At 43.2% G+C, this 20,074-nt stretch overlaps 1 protein-coding gene across 1 annotated transcript in view; it reads left to right on the top strand.

Annotated features, from left to right (window-relative positions):
• Nucleotides 1-1,095: 1,095 nt before the first annotated feature.
• Nucleotides 1,096-20,074, top strand: part of nnt (nicotinamide nucleotide transhydrogenase) — a 40,617-nt gene continuing 21,638 nt past the window's right edge. Inside the window, 10 exon segments of the mRNA XM_090236675.1 lie at nucleotides 1,096-1,318; nucleotides 5,953-6,022; nucleotides 6,024-6,051; nucleotides 6,272-6,339; nucleotides 6,341-6,458; nucleotides 6,920-7,071; nucleotides 8,618-8,693; nucleotides 8,695-8,760; nucleotides 10,094-10,103; nucleotides 19,141-19,220. Coding sequence (XP_090092801.1) covers nucleotides 1,096-1,318; nucleotides 5,953-6,022; nucleotides 6,024-6,051; nucleotides 6,272-6,339; nucleotides 6,341-6,458; nucleotides 6,920-7,071; nucleotides 8,618-8,693; nucleotides 8,695-8,760; nucleotides 10,094-10,103; nucleotides 19,141-19,220 — 891 coding nt within the window.

Below are 20,074 nucleotides of genomic sequence, written 5' to 3'. Positions count from 1 at the left end.
TATCATTTTTCTTTTAGTAAACATTGAAAATGGGTCCCCCAGACCCAAACACCACACACGGGTTAAAGTCTACTGTACTGTGTCATACTGTACAGTATTCTACTAAATAAAACTCTACTGTCTGGTTATGTACCATACTGTACTCTACTATGCTCAACTGGACTGAACTGTGCCGTACTGTACTGTGCTGTTCAAACTTGTGAAACATAGCCTAGATGTCTATGATTTGTTCATGAGATTTGGTCTGGTCCTGACCGACCAAATGTGTAATTGTTTAGGGGCAGAGCTCGTAATAATAATAATACCCAGTATGCTTTGCAAGTGTTTGTTTTCACATTTACATTTTGGTAATTAAGCAGATGCTCTTATCCAGAGCAACTTAGTCACTCTGGGCAAAAAGGGTCAATATCAACTAAGGTAGTTTCTCCTACCAGCTGTGCTTGCTTTTTTGTGTATAATGTGCAGCACAGCTGGTTGGAGAAACCATTCGAGTTGCACAAAATGGAATATAACGTTGCAGATAAAGTTAGGAATTACTCAATTTCATTTTCACAACATCTAAAGACCAACATCACTACACTGAAAGCGTTGCTGTTTCTAAAATGACCTATTTGTTCATGTTTTCCATAGCTCCCATACTGCAGAACGAGCAACGAGGAAGTCTATTGCAGGTGGTCTAAGTGTCTCAAAACCAAGTGAAATCCCTTCCATAACATGCCATTTGCATCAAAAGTAAAGATTTGGTTCAAAAATAGTGAACCAATCCTTTAATGAGATTTGAAAGTGTGATGTAGCTAATTCTCCAGATGGTGGCAGCAGCTGCATTGAGAATTTGAAGCAGATTTTCTTGAGGACTGTAGATATCTTCCATGTAATTCAAAGGGTGGGATAATAGGACAAAGCACTGTTTCTTCATTTTTTTTCTCTCCAGATTCAAAGATTTAAATCTCACCAGCCCAACCATTGTGTAACAAATAGTTTACTACCTGGATATCTTAAAACAATCATCGATATAGCCTAAGCTCTTGCAGTGATGCTGTAGAATGTATCAGGGGCTTTCATTAAGCGCCCTCACACCCTACTGCCAGTGCCCCCATGACGTCCCCTGTGCCCCTTCCCAGAGCGGCAGCCAAAGAGCAGTTCAAGTCGCTGGGAGCTCAGACTCTGGAGGTGGACATTAAGGAGGCCGGTGACGGCCAAGGCGGCTACTCTAAGGAGATGTTCAAGGAGTTAATTGAGGCTGAAATGAAGCTGTTTGCCAAGCAATGTCTGGAAGTAGACATCCTCCTCAGCACGGCACTCATCCCTGATATGCATAGTGACCACCAAGCACACACCTCACTACCGCTATCCCCTCCCATAGAGACAAATCTGTATCTCTTTGTCCTCTTCGACCTGTTTTACATCTTTCTCTGCACTTCTGTCCTCCTAGTCTGATCTGTTTGTGTTCTGGCCTACTCCATTGTCATCGTCAAGCCATAAGGAGTTGGCAGGAGAGCAGAAAGACTGGCACCCAGTTTGTTGTCATCCCCGATTTCACCTCTTCTTTGTTCTTCCTCAATCACGTACGAAGTGCATGTACTGCTATCACCAGCTTTTATCTGTCCAATCCTCTCAGGTTCTAAGCTGCTTTAAGGCTTCATCAGCTCAGTTACCTAGTAGTAGTTAAGGTAGTGGTTAGGCCCTATCCATCTGGTTAACTCTGCCCCTCAAGGCTGAGTTGGTATTATTCCCTTCCTTAGTGTTTAACATGATTTTTGAATTACTTCCTCATCTCTGTATCCCACACATACAGATAATTGTAAGGTCCCTCAGTCAAACAGTGAATATCAAACAGGGATTCAACCACAAAGTCCAGAAAAGTCAATGCCTTGCAAAGAAGAGCAGCTATTGGTAGATGGGTACAAAAATGTAAAAAGCAGACATCCGTTTGAGCATGGTGAAGTTATTAATTACATTTGGATGGTGTATCAGTACAAGCAGCTACTACAAAGATACAGGCGTCCTTCCTAACTCAGTTGCCGGAGAGGAAGGAAACCGTACACAGATTTCACTTTGAACCAATGGTTACTTTAAAACAGTTAGAGTGTAATGGCTGTGATGGGACAAAACTAAGGATGGATCAACAAATCTAAAAGCGAGTGATGTTTGAAACAGTATTAGCGCACACCCAGCTAACTAGCTCACCATTTCACATTGGTTACACCAGCCATTAGGCTGAGAGGCTTGAAGTCATAAACAGCGCTGTGCTTGGGAAGAGCTGCTGGCAAAACGCACGAAAGTGCTGTTTGAATGAATGATTACGGGCCTGCTGCTGCTCAGTCAAACTGCTCTATCAAATCAGACTTAATTATAACATAATAACACACAGAAATACGAGCCTTTGGTCATTAATATGATCGAATCCAGAAACTATCATTTCGAAAACAAAACGTTTATTATTTCAGTGAAATACAGAACCGTTCGGTATTTTATCGAACGGGTGGCATCCCTAAGTCTAAATATTCTTGTTACATTGCACAACCTTCAATGTATGTCATAATTACGTAAAATTCTGGCAAATTAGTTCGCAATGAGCCAGGCAGCCCAAACTGTTGCATATACCCTGACTCTGCGTGCAATGAACGCTAGAGAAATGACACAATTTCACCTGGTTAATATTGCCTGCTAAACTGGATCAGTAGTTATAACTAGTGATTATGATTGATTGTTTTTTACAAGATAAGTGTAATGCTAGCTAACAATTTACCTTGGCTTCTACTACATTTGCGTAACAGGCAGGCTACTCGTGGAGTGCAACAGTTAGAACGTTGGACTAGTTAACTGTGCGGTTGCAAGATTGGAACCCCTGAGCTGACAAGGTGAAAATCTGTTGTTCTGCCCCTGAACAAGGCAGTTAACCTACAGTTCCTAGGCAGTCAATACGAATGTGTTCTTAACTGACTTGCCTAGTTAAATAAAAGGTATAAAAAGTAAAAGTAAAAAATAAAAAAAATAATCGGAAATCGACGCCCAAAAATACAGATTTCCGATTGTTATGAAAACTTGAAATCGGCCCTAATTAATCGGCCATTCCGATTAATCAGTCGACCTCTAAAAGCAATTCAGTTTTATGAGTGTGCTTGTAAATCGACCGGGGAGTTTCAGGATAAAAAAACCCCTAATGAAATGGAAATCCTAGAGAAAAACCTGGTTTCCACCAGACACGGGGAGATGAATTCACCTTTCAGCAGGACAATAACCTAAAACACAAGGCTAAATCTACATCTGAGTTGCTTACCAAGAAAACAGTGAATGTTCCTGAGTGGCCTAAGTTAGTTTTGACTTAAATCTGTTTGACAATCTATGGCAAAACCTGAAAATGATTGTCTAGCAATTATCAACAACCAATTTGACAGAGCTTGAAGAATTTTGACAAGAATACTGGACAAATGTTGCACAATCCAGGTGTGGAAAGCTCTTAGTGACTTACCCAGAAAGACTCACAGTCGTAATCGCTGCCAAAGGTGAATCTAGCATGTTTTGAATTTTTATTCTGCTTTGACATTAGAGTATTTTGTTTAGATTGTTGACTAATCAAAAGAGAACCATTGTACTCTCCCAGAAGCTTGCTGATGCCTAAAACCCACAAATTCCGACAAACAAAAATTATTTGTGGTGGGCTATCTCATGAATTGATGTCATGTATTTAGGTGAGCGGACACCTGGGGCAGTTGATTTGTGAGTTGCCTTTCGTGCCCGCTCCCATACCCTACAATTCTGTATTTCTTTGTAACTCATTTGTGTACAGGTAGAGCAGAAAAGCCACATAACTGGCAGAGGAGTGGCAAACCTGATTAGAAGCACCTGCTGCTCATCAGTTGTTCTGTGCAAGTGCTGTTTTGAATTAAACAAAATTGTACCTGGAAGACTGTAAAGCCGAAACGTCTGTGTACGCAATCGCTAATGCAGTGAAAATAATAAAAAATATGTAATAATAAAGTAAGCCTTATGCGACATATTTTAGAGTGCCAAGCCATTACAACTTTGCGTGTAGATCATTGACAAAAAAAGAAGACATTTTTAATTCCACTTTGTAACATAACAAAATGTGGAATAAGTCGAGGGGTGTGAATACTTTCTGAAGGCACTCTCTCTTGTCATGCGTTGTTTACATTGGTAGACGGCCTTGATAAGATTTGCAGCTGTAGTTGTGAATGACATGTTCCTTTCCACTGACATGGTGTCAAAGTCATTGATGTTGTGTAATGGTCCCATGTCCAGGACATGTATAGGGGACAGGATAACTAGCACTACAGGTTCTGTTAGGTGGGAAGCAGTGATGCAGTACTCGAGACCACATATTGAGTGTCTCTGTGTCGGATACATTTTTACTCGTTCTTGACTCGGTCTCGGACAGTGAGGACTCGTAATGTCTTCTCGAGACCAGCCAAGACCAGCGGAGTAAAAAACACATAATTATCTGTTTCTATTCATTCAGTGCAAAAAAAAATAATACACTCCTTTCTTGAAATATGCATCTTATGGCCTATTGAAACCTGGGATTCCTACTTTTCTCGTAACTTTACTTTAATTTACTTTTGTTGAAAAATATCCTCAAACTTTGTCTGAATTTCCTTGACTCGCTCGTAGGGAAGAGTGGGGGAAATGTTGAGAAAGTTGCAGGTTCACCATTAGTAAGGAGAGACGGGGGGAGGGGGGGAGGAATTGTAACAGTATTTATATCTATTATAGACAGATTTGCGCAGTGCTGAGCCTATTGGGCCTTCTGTGTGTGACAGGCTCGTGATGCTGAAAGGACAGCAACCGTAATACCAGTGCACTCTCAACTGGTTGTCGCATGGAGCAGCTCACAGAAGAATGGCAGCGATAGGAAAGACGTTTCAATGTATATCTACCAGTAAATGCTAACTGAGGCAACAATGGGTATGCAAACCAGGTATTGAAAAGGTTTTGTATGTAGTCTTATTTGCGAAGCGCTTAATGTAGTGTTTGCATGAGCATTTCTAAAGGCTTTGCTCAAAAAACCTTCAAAGTTAAATCAATTGATTGGCAGATGCTTTTATATCAAGCGTCTAATGGCCTAGCCAATGGCTGACTTAGCTAGCTAGCTAGATTTATCTCCCCAGAGTCCACCAAAGAAAAATCCTGATTGGTTATTTTTGGGATATTTTTTTTCTTCAACTGAAGATTTAAAATCGGAACATCGTTGAAAATAATAATATTGTTATTTTATAAATCCTTAGCCTTTCTCTGAAGGCATAGTAAGCCCACATTGTTCCCCACTGTGTTTGGGTTAGTAATCATTTGTAGTGTCTCTATTTTCTCTCAACATCCATTATTTACTATTCTGAATGTCTAAAGAATCCATATGTTCTGAAATAGGAACACAGAAATACTGGACTTTTTTTTATTATTATGGTGGTGATTTGACAATTACATTCATGGTCTTGTCATGGTCTTGAATTGGACTCTCATTTTTCTGGTCTTGGCCTTGTCTCGGACCCCTCGTCTCCCTCCCGGTCTTGAATCGGTCTCGCTTTAGGTGGTCTCGAACACAACACAGGTGGAGTGGCTGACTCCTTTGGTCTGGTCTACACAAGCCTACCCTGGCCTGATCAGTACTGCTGTGTCATATTCTGACCAGTTCAGCTTGACCTTGGAAGACTTTCTCTGTGTCTTCATGACATCCGTTTACTTTGAAGCTAGTTTAAACTTCAGAAAGAACCCAAAAACATTGCCTAGCATAAACCGAGATCAACAAATTGCAATTTGTTTATTTGCCAGGGTTTGATTAATTGTCTTTAAATCTAGACTTTAAGACATTGTTGTACAAAATGCTGACTAAAAGTAGACAAACTGCTGTGCTGATTGAGCACCCTGCTGGCACTGCAGACAAGAAGCTTATTCAACATGGTGTTGACCTCTCTGACCATGGTGCTGTGTCCTTAGGTCGCAAGGCTCCTATCCTGATCACCAAGAACATGGTGGAGAGCATGAAGGATGGCTCTGTGGTGATGGACCGTGCCTGGAGAACTGGCAGTACACAAGGTCAGTCAAGACAATCTATTATTATTCTCATCTTCAGTTTCATCATTTGTTTCTCTTTTGACACCGTGGTGAACCTGCTTATGTCCGTATCATTTGGATTGCCTAGACCTGGTACCGCAAGGTTACCTACTAAAATAGTGTAAATCCTTTTCTCAAAGGTTGATGAGAGAAGAATCCACAATTTGTCTTTCAGTAAAATAGCTGCTTCTGTTATTTTTAGGGTGTGACCCACATAGGCTTCGCTGACCTGCCCAGCCGCCTGCCTACCCAGTCCAGCACCCTGTACCCTGTACTCCAGCACCCTGTACTCCATCAGCCCTTCCACTGAGAACATCCACTATGAGGTCAAGGAGCAGTTTAACTATGGCACTATGGACCACATCATCAGAGGATCCGTTGTCATGCAGGTGATGTGAAGCAGCTGGGTTTGGTTACATCTGTTATTAGCGGCAGGAGCGGCAGGGTAGCCTAGTGGTTAAAGAGTTGGACTAGTAACCGAAAGTTTGCGAATTCGAATCCCTGAGCTGACAAGGTACAAATCTGTCATTCTGCTCCTGAACAAGGCTGTTAACCCACTGTTCCTAGGCCGTCATTGAAAATAAGAGTTGGTTCTTAACTGATTTACCTACCTAAAGGTAAAAATAAAAAAAACTTGCACAACGAGGGAAGACTGGTTAATCAGGGAATCTATGATGAATTTACTTGCTCTACCTCTGCAGTTGGCAAATGAAATGGGTCTCAATGTTTGGTTATGGAAATTGTTTTGGAAGATATTGGTAAAATGTGAATTTTGAACCCATAGGCTCCCTTTAGTTTTTTGGGGGATTGTTGGTAGTTCTAACAACATTGTCCTCTCTATCTGCTGTAGAATGGAAATAACCTCTTCCCAGCTCCTCTGCCCGATAATATCACAGTGGCAGCCCCTCCCAAACCCAAGAGCATGCAGGAGCTGGCCAAGGAGAAGGCTGCTGCCGTGTCCCCCGTCAAGGCCACCCTGACCACCGCTGGCATGTACGCCGGAGATGAGACACACCAGCACTGACTGCACTGACTGCCTAGACACTTCATTCATTTATACTTACATTGCCTTCCAGGGTCATGTTCAGGAGGTAACAAATGGAGGAAAATGTAGTAAAATGATTTGAAGCTACCTGGACTTAATGATCATTTTCATGTTCTGTTCCACAATTTTTGCTACGGTGTGCCCTAACGAACACCACCCGGATCTAAGTCAGTTGTTTACTTAACTATAACTTAAGGGGAATAAAATGGCTGACACAGCAGAAAGCAGAGGATCCAGAGCAACACTGCTGGCTGTCAGAATAATGGCCTCCTAAACTGAGCCATGTCATGAGTCTCTGTGAGCTTGTATGGTGGTCTCCCTCTCTCTCTTTCTCTCGCTCACCCTGACCTGGGTTAACAGGACTATCATGGGGGGTTAAAGCAGCCTGTTAGTGTTTTATTACCTTTCACATTCATTACATTGTTCTATTCTCTACTAACACTAGCAAGTCATCCGCATAGCTGACTAATGTGGGAAAGGTGAGCTGTAACCCCATTCTGAGAGCAGCATCAGCCGTGATTAGCCATAAACGCTACCCTGAACTGAAATCTGTGCAGATTATTTCTATTGGTTACAGGCGGCGGCTCAGAGGTTAGTCTGTGTGAGAGAGAGAGCGAGCGAGAGAGAGAAAGAGAGAGAGAAGGCAGGCAGGCAGGCAGGCAGTAACTCTCTGCTCTGTTCTGGAATCAGATCAAAGAGACCCAGAGAACACAGCCTTCTTCCCCAACATTCAGATAAATGAGCCACAAACTGGGTTCACACGTAAATAAACACCCTGAGATAAACAAACAGGCACGTTTATCTTTATGTCCTTTCATGAGTTAGTTCGCTCCGTATCTCTGTCTCTCCTCTATGAAGCCAAGGATGGAAGGTGCTGCTGGAACATCTTGATTTTCTGACCACCGGATCAACCATGTGAGAGGCCAGAAAGGCAAAATGGCTGAGAGCTCCTTTGAAATGAGGATTGGTCACCTAATTAGAGCTCACCCTAACCTGCCCCCCCCCCCCCCCCCCCCCCCCCTCCCATCCCATAAACCACCACCAGCAGCCTCTTAGTGCCAGGAAACTAGGTATAATAAAATGCGAGATGACGAGCCCTCCCTCCCCCTGCTGTGTCTGTCTGAAGTGGTGCTGTAGCTGTTTCCCACAGACCCCTGCTCTGGTAGTGGAGACTGTAGATGGCAGGCCTGTAAACCCCGTTCACACATTCCCCCAAGCAGCTCGTTCTGGGTTGGCTGTGGTCGGCGCGTCGCCACCACTACAGTTTGGTTGCTGCAATTGCTGCCTAGCTGAAATGCTAATGGCATCATATCTGTCTCTTGTCCTCACTTAAGAAAATTAGCAGACAATAGAAAGAGTCTAGTTTGCCTCACAGGCCTCAATAAATTCATGTCAACACCTCATGGGGTTTAGAGACCTGCTATTCAGCATGGACATTGGATATGCGGTGTGGTGTAGTGCTATTAAGTTATTAATTAACTCTCTCCCTCCTTTCCCCCTCTCAGGTCTTGGCACCCTTTTAGGCCTGGGCCTGGCTTCCCCCAATGCAGCATTCACTCAGATGGTGACCACCTTCGGCCCTGGCTACCATTGTGGTGTGGTGGGTGAGCCCAGCAGTTCACTCCCCACTCATGTCCGTCACTCTGGTGCGTGTTTATGAAGACTAATCTTAATGAACTGGATACAGAAGACTAAACAGAGACACGTCATTATTTTGTAATGTAGTACTTTCAGGAATGTATATATATATATATATATATATGTATATATATATATGAGGTAAAACTATTGAAGAAAATGCATCCAGGCCTAAGATGCATCACTTAGGATTTGGTTTCAAATGAGAATTTATCACATTTTAAAACCCAGATGTTACTCATTTGATTTATTAATCTCTAAAAGGCATTGCTGTAACTGTGCAGTGGAGATTCCTTCACAGAACTGGCAGCTGATTCTCCCTCCACCTCCACACCTGCAGGTGCTCTCCTCTCAGTGATGAGTAGGACCTAGAGGGAACAGGAAATGATTCATGCTCCTTGTAGTCTGGGTGATTTTAAAGTACTACTCTAGAGTGTGGATCCTCTTCAAGCAACTGGAAGCATAGGTCTCAGGTTCCACTCTGCGTATGCAGAAGAACATAGGCTAATGAATTATAGAAGAGGAATCTGTAATTGAATATTTATTCTGTAAATGAAAGAGAGACTGATTACTCTTGACACGGGCGGAAGTGACACGCTGGCTGTGATATCTACTGCTTTCGAGGGCGATGTGCCTCATTAAGCTTTTCCTTGTTCCTCCGGGCGGCGGTAGGGCACTGCAGTCAGGGCATGGGTCTGGGTCCAGGAACCAGGAAAGGTTTGAATGTCTTAATGAGTCCATGGTGGTCCAAAATTAAATCCTTCATGTCGCCCCAGACGCTAACTTCAGAAGAGGCATGGTGGTGGTATCCAATGGAGCAATTATCTCCCTAGACCTACTGCACAGTTCCTGTGAACCACTTTATTAGTCCACACTATACATACCGTGGCAAGAAAAAGTATGTGAACCCTTTGGAAATACCTGGATTTCTTCATAAATTGGTCATAAAATTTGATCTGATCTTCATCTAGGTCACAAAAATAGACAAACACAGTCTGCTTAAACTAATAACACACAAACAATTATACATTTTCATGTCTTTCTTGAACACACCGTGTAAACATTCACAGTGCAGGGTGGAAAAAGTATGTGAACCCTTAGATTTAATAACTGCTTGACCCTCCATTGGCAGCAATAACCTCAACAAAATGTTTTCTATAGGTGAGGATAAAATCAAATGTATTTATATAGCCCTTCTTACATCAGCTGATATCTCAAAGTGCTGTACAGAAACCCAGTCTAAAACCGCAAACAGCAAGCAATGCAGGTGTAGAAGCACGGTGGCTAGGAAAAACTCCCTAGAAAGGCCAGAACCTAGGTAGAAACCTAGAGAGGAACCAGGCTATGAGGGGTGGCCAGTCCCTCTTCTGGCTGTGCCGGGTGGAGAATATAACAGAACATGGCCAAGATGGTAAAATGTTCATAGATGTCCAACAGGGTCAAATAATAATAATCACAGTGGTTGTCGAGGGTACAACAGGTCAGCACCTCAGGAAAAAATGTCAGTTGGCTCTTCATAGCCGATCATTCAGAGAATCTCTACCGCTCCTGCTGTCTCTAGAGAGTTGAAAACAGCAGGTCTGGGACAGGTAGCACGTCCGGTGAACAAGTCAGCGTTTCATAGCCACAGGCAGAACATTTGAAACTGGAGCAGCAGCACGGCCAGGTGGACTGAGGACAGCAAGTCATCAGGCCAGATAGTCCTGAGGCATGGTCCTAGGGCTCAGGTCCTCCGAGAGAGAGGAGAGAAAGAAAGAGAATTAGAGAGAGCATACTTAAATTCACACAGGACACCGGATAAGACAGGAGAAGTTCTCCAGATATAACAAACTGACCCTAACCCCCCGACACATAAACTACTGCAGCATAAATGCTGGAGGCTGAGACAGGAGGAGTCCGGAGACACTGTGGCCCCATCCGACGATAATCCCAGACAGGGCCAAACAGGCATGATATAACCCCACCCACTTTGCCAAAGCACAGCTCCCACACCACTAGAGGGATATCTTTAACCACCAACTTACCATCCTGAGACAAGGCCGAGTATAGCCCACAAAGATCTCCGCCACGGCACAACCCAAGGGGGGGCGCCAACCCAGACAGGAAGATCACGTCAGTGACTCAACCCACTCAAGTGACGCACCCCTCCTAGGGATGGCATGAAAGAGCACCAGTAAGCCAGTGACTCAGCCCCTGTAATAGAGTTAGAGGCAGAGAATCCAGGTGGAGATAAGGGAACCGGCCAGGCAGAGACAGCAAGGGTGGTTCGTTGCTCCAGTGCCTTTCCGTTCACCTTCACACTCCTGGGCCAGACTACACACAATCATAGGACCTACTGAAGAGTCTGCGTCTCTCACATGGGTAGGCAGACCATTCCATAAAAATGGAGCTCTATAGGGGAAAGCCCTGCCTCCAGCTGTTTGCTTAGAAATTATTGGGGCAATAAGGAGGCCTGCATCTCGTGACCAAATCATAAAGATAGGTAGGAGCAAGTCCGTGTAAATCTTTGTAGGTTAGCAGGTAAAACCTTGTAAGATCAGCCCTTGCCTTAACAGGAAGCCAGTGTAGAGAGGCTAGCACTGGAGTAATATGATCAGATTTTTTTGGTTCAAGTCAAGATTCGTGTTTAGCACTACCTGAAGTTTATTTAGAGCATTGCAGTAGTATAACCTAGAAGTAACAAAAGTATGGATACATTTTTCTGCATCATTTTGGACAGAAAGTTTCAGATTTTTGCAATGTTACATAGATGGAAAAAAGCTGTCCTTGAAACAGTCTTGATATGTTCGTCAAAAGAGAGCTCAGGGTCCAGATTAACGCCTAGGTCCTTCAAGGTTTTATTTGAGACGACTGTACAACCATCAAGATTAATTGTCAGATTTAATAAAAGATCTCTTTGTTTTAAATATAAAAATATTACATTTTCATGAAATCACAAGTGCAATATAGCAAAACACAGCTTAGCTTGTTGTTAATCCACATGGCGCGTCAGATTTCAATACAGCTTTTCGGCGAAAGCATAACAAGCGTTTATGTAAGAACATCTCTCTCAGTAGACAAAATATTACAAACACAGCAGCCAAGTAGATTGGTCACGAAAGTCAGAAAAGCAATAGATTAAATCGTTTACCTTTGATGATCTTCAGATGTTTGCACTCAAGGGATATCAACCAGATTCCTTTTCCTATGGCTTCCTCAAGGTGTCAACAGTCAACAGTATGAAATAATCTTTATGGAACACAATGAACATTTATTGATGATATTCAGATGTTTGCACTCACGAGACTCCCAGTTACACAATAAATGTTCCTTTTGTTCCATAAAGATTATTTCACATCCAAAATACCTCCATTTGTTTGGCGCGTTATGTTCAGAAATCCACAGGCTCGAGCGGTCACGACATCGCAGACGAAAATTCCAAATAGTATCAGTAATGTCCACAGAAACATGTCAAACGTTTTTTATAATCAATCCTCAGGTTGTTTTAAAAATATATAATCGTTAATATATCAACTGGGACTGACGCTTTTTCAATAGGAGAGGGAGAGACAATGGCTGCCCCACTCTGTTGCGAAAGCAAAACTCTGCGAACACCCAGCTATCCACTGACGTGATGTTATCTTTCTCGCTCATTTTTCAAAATAAAAGCCTGAAACTATTTCTAAAGACTGTTGACACCTTGAGGAAGCCATAGGAAAATGAATCTGGTTGATATCCCTTTAAATGGAGGCAAGGCATCCAATGGAACAGAGAGCTTTCAGGAAAAACATCACTTCCTGGTTTGATTTTCCTCAGGTTTTCGCCTGCAATATCAGTTCTGTTATACTCACAGACAATATTGTCACAGTTTTGGAAACTTTAGAGTGTTTTCTATCCTAATCTGATAATTATATGCATATTCTAGTTTCTGGGCCTGAGAAATAGGCAGTTTCAAATGTTTTCGAATGACATCACCAATAGGTGAAATATATAGTGAAAACAATAGTGGTCCTAAAACAGAACCTTGAGGAACATTGGAATTTACAGTTGATTTGTCAGAGGACAAACCATCCACAGAGACAAACTGATATCTTTCCGACAGATAAGATCTAAACCAGGCTAGAGCTTGTCCATGTAGACAATTTGGGTTTCCAATCTCTGTATGTGGTGATCGGTGGTATCAAAAGCAGCACTATGGTCTAGAAGCACGAAGACAGATGCAGAGCCTCGGTCTGACGCCATTAAAAGGTAATTTACCACCTTCACAAGTGCAGTCTCAGTGCTATGATGGGGTCTAATACCAGACTGAAGCATTTCGTATACATTGTTTGTCTTCAGGAAGGCAGTGAGTTGCTGCACAACAGCTTTTTCAAAAAATAATTGAGAGGAATGGGAGATTTGAAATAGGCCGATGTTTTTTTATACTTTCTGGGTCAAGGTTTGGCTTTTTCAAGAGAGACTTTATTACTTACACTTTTAGTGAGTTTGGTACACATCCGGTGGATAGAGAGCCGTTTATTATGTTCAACATAGGAGGGCCAAACACAGGAAGCAGTTCTTTCAGTAGTTTAGTTGGAATAGGGTCCAGTATACGGCTTGAAGGTTTAGAGGCCATGATTATTTTCATCATTGTGTCAAGAGATATAGTACTAAAACACTTGAGTGTCTCCCTTGATCCTAGGTCCTGGCAGAGTTGTGCAGACTCAGGACAACTGAGCTTTGGAGGAATACGCAGATTTAAAGAGGAGTCCGTAATTTGCTTTCTAATGATCATGATCTTTTCCTCAAAGAAGTTCATGAAGATATCACTGCTGAAGTGAAAGCCATCCTCTTAGGAAATGCTTATTTTTAGTTACCTTTGCGACAGTATCAAAAATACATTTTGAATTGTTCTTATTTTCCTCAAATAAGTTGGAAAAATAGGATGATCGAGCAGAAGTGAGGGCTCTTCGATACTGCACGGTACTGTCTTTCCAAGCTAGTCGGAAGACTTCCAGTTTGCTATGGCGCCATTTCCGTTCCAATTTTCTGGAAGCTTGCTTCAGAGCTCGGGTATTTTCTGTGTACCAGGGAGCTAGTTTCTTATGACAAATGTTTTTTGTTTTTAGGGGTACGAGCATCTAGGGTATTGTGCAAGGTTAAATTGAGTTCCTCGGTTAGGTGGTTAACTGATTTGTGTACTCTGACATCCTTGGGTAGGCGGCAGGAGTCTGGAAGGGCATCTAGGAATATTTGGGTTGTCCGAGAATTTATAGCACGACTTTTGATGATCCTTGGTTGGGGTCTGAGCAGATTATTTGTTGCGATTGCAAACGTAACAAATATAGACCAGGATTATGAGGAAAAACATTAAGATCCATAACATTTATTCCACGGGACAAAACTAGGTCCAGAGTATGACTGTGGCAGTGAGTAGGTCCAGAGACATGTTGGACAAAACCCACTGAGTCGATGATGGCTCTGAAAGCCTTTTGGAGTGGGTCTGTGGACTTTTCCATGTGAATATTAAAGTCACCAAAAATTAGAATATTATCTGCCATGACTACAAGGTCCGATAGGAATTCAGGGAACTCAGTGAGGAACGCTGTATATGGCCCAGGAGACCTGTAAACAGTAGCTATAAAAAGTGTAGGCTGCATAGATTTCATGACTAGAACCTCAAAAGACGAAAACATCTGGGGGATTTTTGTAAATTGAAATTGCTATCAAAAATGTTAGCAACACCTCCGCCTTTGCGGGATGCGCGGGGGATATGGTCACTAGTGTAACCAGGAGGTGAGGCCTCATTTAACACAGTAAATTAATCTGGTTTAAGCCATGTTTCAGTCAGGCCAATCACATCAAGATTATGATCAGTGATTAGTTCATTGACTATAACTGCCTTAGAAGTGAGGGATCTAACATTAAGTAGCCCTATTTTGAGATGTGAAGTATCACAAACTCTTTCAATAATGGCAGGAATGGAGGAGGTCTTTATTCCAGTGAGATTGCTAAGGCGAACACCGCCATGTTTAGTTTTGCCCATCCTAGGTTGAGGTACAGGCACAGTCTCAATGGGGATAGCTGAGCTGACTACACTGACTGTGCTAGTGGCAGACTCCACTAAGCTGACAGGCTGGCTAACAGCCTGCTGCCTGGCCTGCACCCTATCTCATTGTGGAGCTAGGTGAGTTAGAGCCCTGTCTATGTTCGTAGATAAGATGAGAGCACGCCTCCAGCTAGGATGGAGTCCGTCACTCCTCAACAGGCCAGGCTTGGTCTTGTTTGTGGGTGAGTCCCAGAAAGAGGGCCAATTATCTACAAATTCTATCTTTTGGGAGTGGCAGAAAACAGTTTTCAACCAGAGGGCTCAAGTTGTGAGACTCTGCTGTAGAGCTCATCACTCCCCCTAACTGGGAGGGAGCCAGAGACAATTGCTCGATGCCGACACATCTTTCTAGCTGATTTACACGCTGAAGCTATGTTGCACTTGGTGACCTCTGACTGTTTCATCCTAACATCGTTGGTGCCGACGTGGATAACAATATCCATATACTCTCTACACTCGCCAGTTGTAGCTTTAGCCAGCACCATCTTCAGATTAGCTTTAACGTCGGTAGCCCTGCCCCCTGGTAAACAGTGTATGATCGCTGGATGATTTGTTTTAAGTCTAAAACTGCGGGTAATGGAGTGGCCAATGACTAGGTTTTTCAATTTGTCAGAGCTAATTGTGGGAGGCTTCGGCATCTCAGACCCCGTAACGGGAGGAGTAGGGACCAAAGAAGGCTTGACCTCTGACTCCGACTCGCTGCTTAATGGGGAGAACCGGTTGAAAGTTTCTGTCGGCTGAATGAGCGACACCGGTGTAGCATTCCTACAGCATTTCCCTCCAGAAGCCATGAGAAAGTTGTCTGGCTGCGAGGTATGTGCGAGGGGATTCATACTACTATCTGTACTTACTGGTGGCACAGACACTGTTTCATCCTTTCCTACACTGAAATTACCCTTGCCTAACGATTGTGTCTGAAGCTGGGCTTGCAGCACAGCTATCCTGGCCGTAAGGTGATCATTCTCCTGTATATTATGAGTACAGCGACTTCAATTAGAAGGCATCATGTTATTAATGTTACTACTTAGCTTCGGCTGGTGGAGGTCCTGACGAACCACGTCCAGATAAAGTGTCCGGAGTGAAAAAGTTGAATGAAAAAAAGTAGAGCGAGGGAAAAACTAAAAATATAAACGGTAATTAATAAGTACAAATCGTAAAGTTGTCAGGTAGCAAAGTAAGGTTAGCAACAAAACGCACAGCAGCACGTAAGCAAGTCAGCAAGTTGTGACCAGAAATGACGAAAGTTAGGGTAGTCTGACACAATTACTCACCTGCACAACGGTCTGGAGTAATTCTGGACCATTCCTCTTTACTAAACTGTTTCAGTTCCACAATATTCTTGGGATGTCTGGTGTAAACCGCTCTCTTGAGGTCATGCCACAGCATCTCAATTGGGTTGAGGTCAGGACTGACTGGGCCACTCCAGAAGGCTTATTTTCTTCTGTTGAAGCCATTCTGCTGTGGATTTACTTCTGTATTTTGGGTTGTTGTCCTTTTTGCATCACCTAACGTCTGTTGAGCTTCAATTGGCGGACAGATAGCCTAACATTCTTCTGAAAAGCGTCTTGATATACGTGGGAATTCATTTTTCCATCGATGATAGCAAGCTGCAGAGGCCCTGAGGCAGCCCCAAACCATTATGCTCCCTCCACCATAGTGTATAGTTAAGATGAGGTTTTGTTGTTGGTGTGCGTTGCATTTTTTTCTCCACACATAGTGTTGTGTGTTCCTTCCAAACAACACAACTTTAGTTTAATCTGTCCACAGAATATTTTGCCAGTAGCTCTGTAGAACATCCAGGTGCACTTTTGCAAACTTCAGATGTGCAGCAATGTTTTTTTTGGACAGCAGTGGCTTCTTCCATGGTGTCCTCCCATGAACACCATTCTTGTTTAGTGTTTTATGTATTGTAGACTCGTCAACATAGATGTTAGCATCTTCCAGAGATGTCTGTAAGTCTTTAGCTGACACTCTAGGATTCTTCTTAACCTCATTGAGCATTCTGCGCTGTGCTCTTGCAGTCATCTTTGCAGGACGGCCACTCCTAGGGAGAGTAGCAACAGTGCTGAAATTTCTCCATTTATAGGCAATTTGTCTTACCATGGATTGATGAACATCTAGGCGTTTAGAGATACTTTTGTAACCCTTTCCAGCTTTATGCAAGTCAACAATTCTTAATTTTAGGTCTTCTGAGATCTTTTTTGTTCGAGGCATGGTTCACATCAGGCAATGCTTCTTGTGAATAGCACACTCAAATTTTGTGAACGTTTTTTATGGAGTAGGGCAGCTCTAACCAAAATCTCCAATCTCATCTCATTGATTCGACTCCAGGTTAGTTGACTACTGATTTCAATTAGCCTTTGTAGAAGTCATTAGCCTAGGGGTTCACGTACGTTTTCCCAACCTGTTTAAATTATGTATTGAATATCGACAAGAAAAATACAATAACTTGTGTGTTTAAGCACACTGTGGTTGTCTATTGATGTGACTTAGATGAAGATCAGATCAAATTTGATGTCAAATTTATGCAAAATCCAGGTAATTCCAAAGGGTTCACATACTTTTTCTTGTCGCTGTACCTTGGTCCCCGCACCACCCTAGTCATTCTCAGTCTCTCTGCTCACACATTGTCTCTTAGGTGTGTTCCCCACATATTTGGCATTACCTAAACCATTCATTTTATCTTGGTCATGCAAAGAAGTGGAAACATTGAAGCCATTGGAGTTAAGGTTATTGCTGTGCCAAATGTAATAAAGCTGAAAGAGCTGTTCGAGCCCAAGACGTTAGTGAAGTATATTGGAATTTCAGATTCTTAAGAGGGAGAGAGAGAAGTCTTTGTCAATCTCTGTCTGGAGCGTTGGGTTACTTTTGATGAGGAACCCTTGGTTTTGCCCAATGGCTGGCATCATCCTCATGACAGCTCTTTAATCTACCTGAAACTGTTGAGTCACAATTAGCTGAAGTCTTTCCCTTCTGAAGTCCGCCTTGCGTGGGATGTGACGAACAGACGCTTCTGGGATAACTGTCATCCCATGGGACTTCACCTTTATTGTGTGTGTGATCAATATAGACATGACTGGCCGACTATCTAAGAGCTGTCTTGATAAGTCAGGTGGTATTGGTGTCTACTTGGTCTATTTGGCATGTCTGTGATCTCTATGGCCTGAGTATGACGCCTTTGTTTTCCAAAAGTAACTCGCCCTCTTTTCAAGGGAGGGAAACTTCAGGCGGGGATCTGATGGCATTAAGGGCTCAAAGTTCACCTGGTGTGTAGATTATTGTGAGCAGCATGTCTCGCTTTTTTATGAATTTTTCTTTTTAAGTACTTTTTTTCCCGCAATTGGAAGTCAAAGTCTTGTCCCATCTCTGCAACTCCCGTACGGACTCGGGAGAGGCGAAGGTCAAGAGACATGCATTCTCCAAAACACAACCCAGCCGCACTGCTTTTTGACACGATGCCCGCTTAACCCGGAAGCTAGCCGCACCAATGTGTTGGAGGAAACACCGTACACCTGGCAACCATGTCAGCGTGCATGCGCCCGGCCCGCCACAGGAGTCGCTAGAGCCCGATGGGACAAGGACATCCCGGCCGGCCAAACGCTCCCCTAACCCGGACGACACTGGGCCAAATGTGCCGCGCCTCATGGGCCTCCCGGTTGCGACAGAGCCTGGACTCAAACCAGGATCTCTAGTGGCACTAGCTAGCACTGCGATGCAGTGCCGTAGACCACTGCGCCACTTGGGGGGACACACCATGTCTCTCTTTTTGACAGAGTGTGCGAGGTGATGTTTCTAGCCTAATTGTCTGCTGTATTATTTCCTGTGACACTGAGGTAGCGTGCAGTCACCTTTTAATTCAAACCTTGGCCTGTCTCTGTGACTAATTGTTACTGTGGAGTTCCAGAACGGGACAGCCAGGAAAAGCTCACTCATTCAGTCAGACACATAAACACATGACTGGGAGCAGGTTGACTCTGTCTGACCAGCCTGTTGTTGTGTTGTTCACTGCTGTACAGCAGGCTGCATTTGTAAGTCATTATAGGGCTGATGGCTATCAGGACTCCCTCTGCGCTCTGACATTTTCCTCATTAAGCTGTGCTGCTGCGCTCGAATGCAATGTGTAAGAAACATGCCTTTCTGTACAGCACATCAAATGTTATAAAGCTTTGTTTGTCTGACAGGGCAGAGAAGCAATAATGTTTCAGTGTTTTGTCATTGTCATTTGACATTTGACATCAGTTCAACACATGTGGGACTAATTGAAAAACATGTCTGTAATGTGATCTAAGCTGTGCTTACTGTGTGTGTGTGTTTATTCCAGGTCTGACTGCTGTGGGCGGTCTGTCTCTCATGAGGGGGGGGTCAACATCGCTGGCGAGTGACTCTGGACTAAACCAGACAGTAACTGTGAAAACAGATAGTGAATGGAGCAGACAAGCTCCCCTTACCTCAAAATTGTACCCCCTTTGGAGACCTTATGTAAGATCTTAGAATACGTAAGATACGTGGATATCAGACCCCTTTAGGGCCATTTATTTCACTTGACTATCTATTAAGAAACTGCTTATTGCTCCACTGTGCCCTCTTCCTCAGCTTTGACCGTTAGTTGGCCCATGGACCCTGTTCGTGCCCTTCCCTAACTCCCTTTAGGTGGAAAAGAAGGAACTTCGCACATGAACTGGAAATGACTGAGTGGTCTTCAAAGGGGCCATGGCCATGCAATAAACCAGGCTTAGTCTAGCTCTGCTGAGAAGAAATGAGGGAGCGTTGTTAATGGTAGTGTCGGGAAAGTCTTTGGTGCGTCGTTCTAGACAGCCGCTGAGTCACTCATTCAAAGGCAACTCGCTGCAGCGGTCCAGAAGTCCCAGTCTGTGCGAGGGCGCTCCAACAGGCCAGAACACTGAGCAGGGTCAAAGATCATGGCAGGGATTCGTTTGCTGTAATAACCAGTCATTTATGACTCTCTCAGATCTCTTTGTGCATATGTTCCAGTGTGCTTAAAGTGCACCTCTTTATATATATCTATATTCATTTTCTTTAAAGAGCAGGTGTTTAATTTAGTTTTAAAGTCCCTATTGGTTTCCATTCCACATGCAACATTTCTTAGTGGTCTACCGCACCATCCATAAACCTTCAGTAACATAAAAACGGACATTCCACCATTTGTTTCCTAGCCCTTCTGCTACAATTTTTATATTGTGAAGTGACTACACCAAAAAATTGCCCTCCAATTTAGTTTCAATAAACTAACCCTG

This window comes from Oncorhynchus mykiss, chromosome 5 (genome assembly GCF_057628025.1).
Source record: "Oncorhynchus mykiss isolate SJ-2025 chromosome 5, ASM5762802v1, whole genome shotgun sequence".
In the NCBI taxonomy this organism is placed as follows: domain Eukaryota; kingdom Metazoa; phylum Chordata; class Actinopteri; order Salmoniformes; family Salmonidae; genus Oncorhynchus; species Oncorhynchus mykiss.
This window is presented reverse-complemented; position numbering and strand designations above follow the sequence as displayed.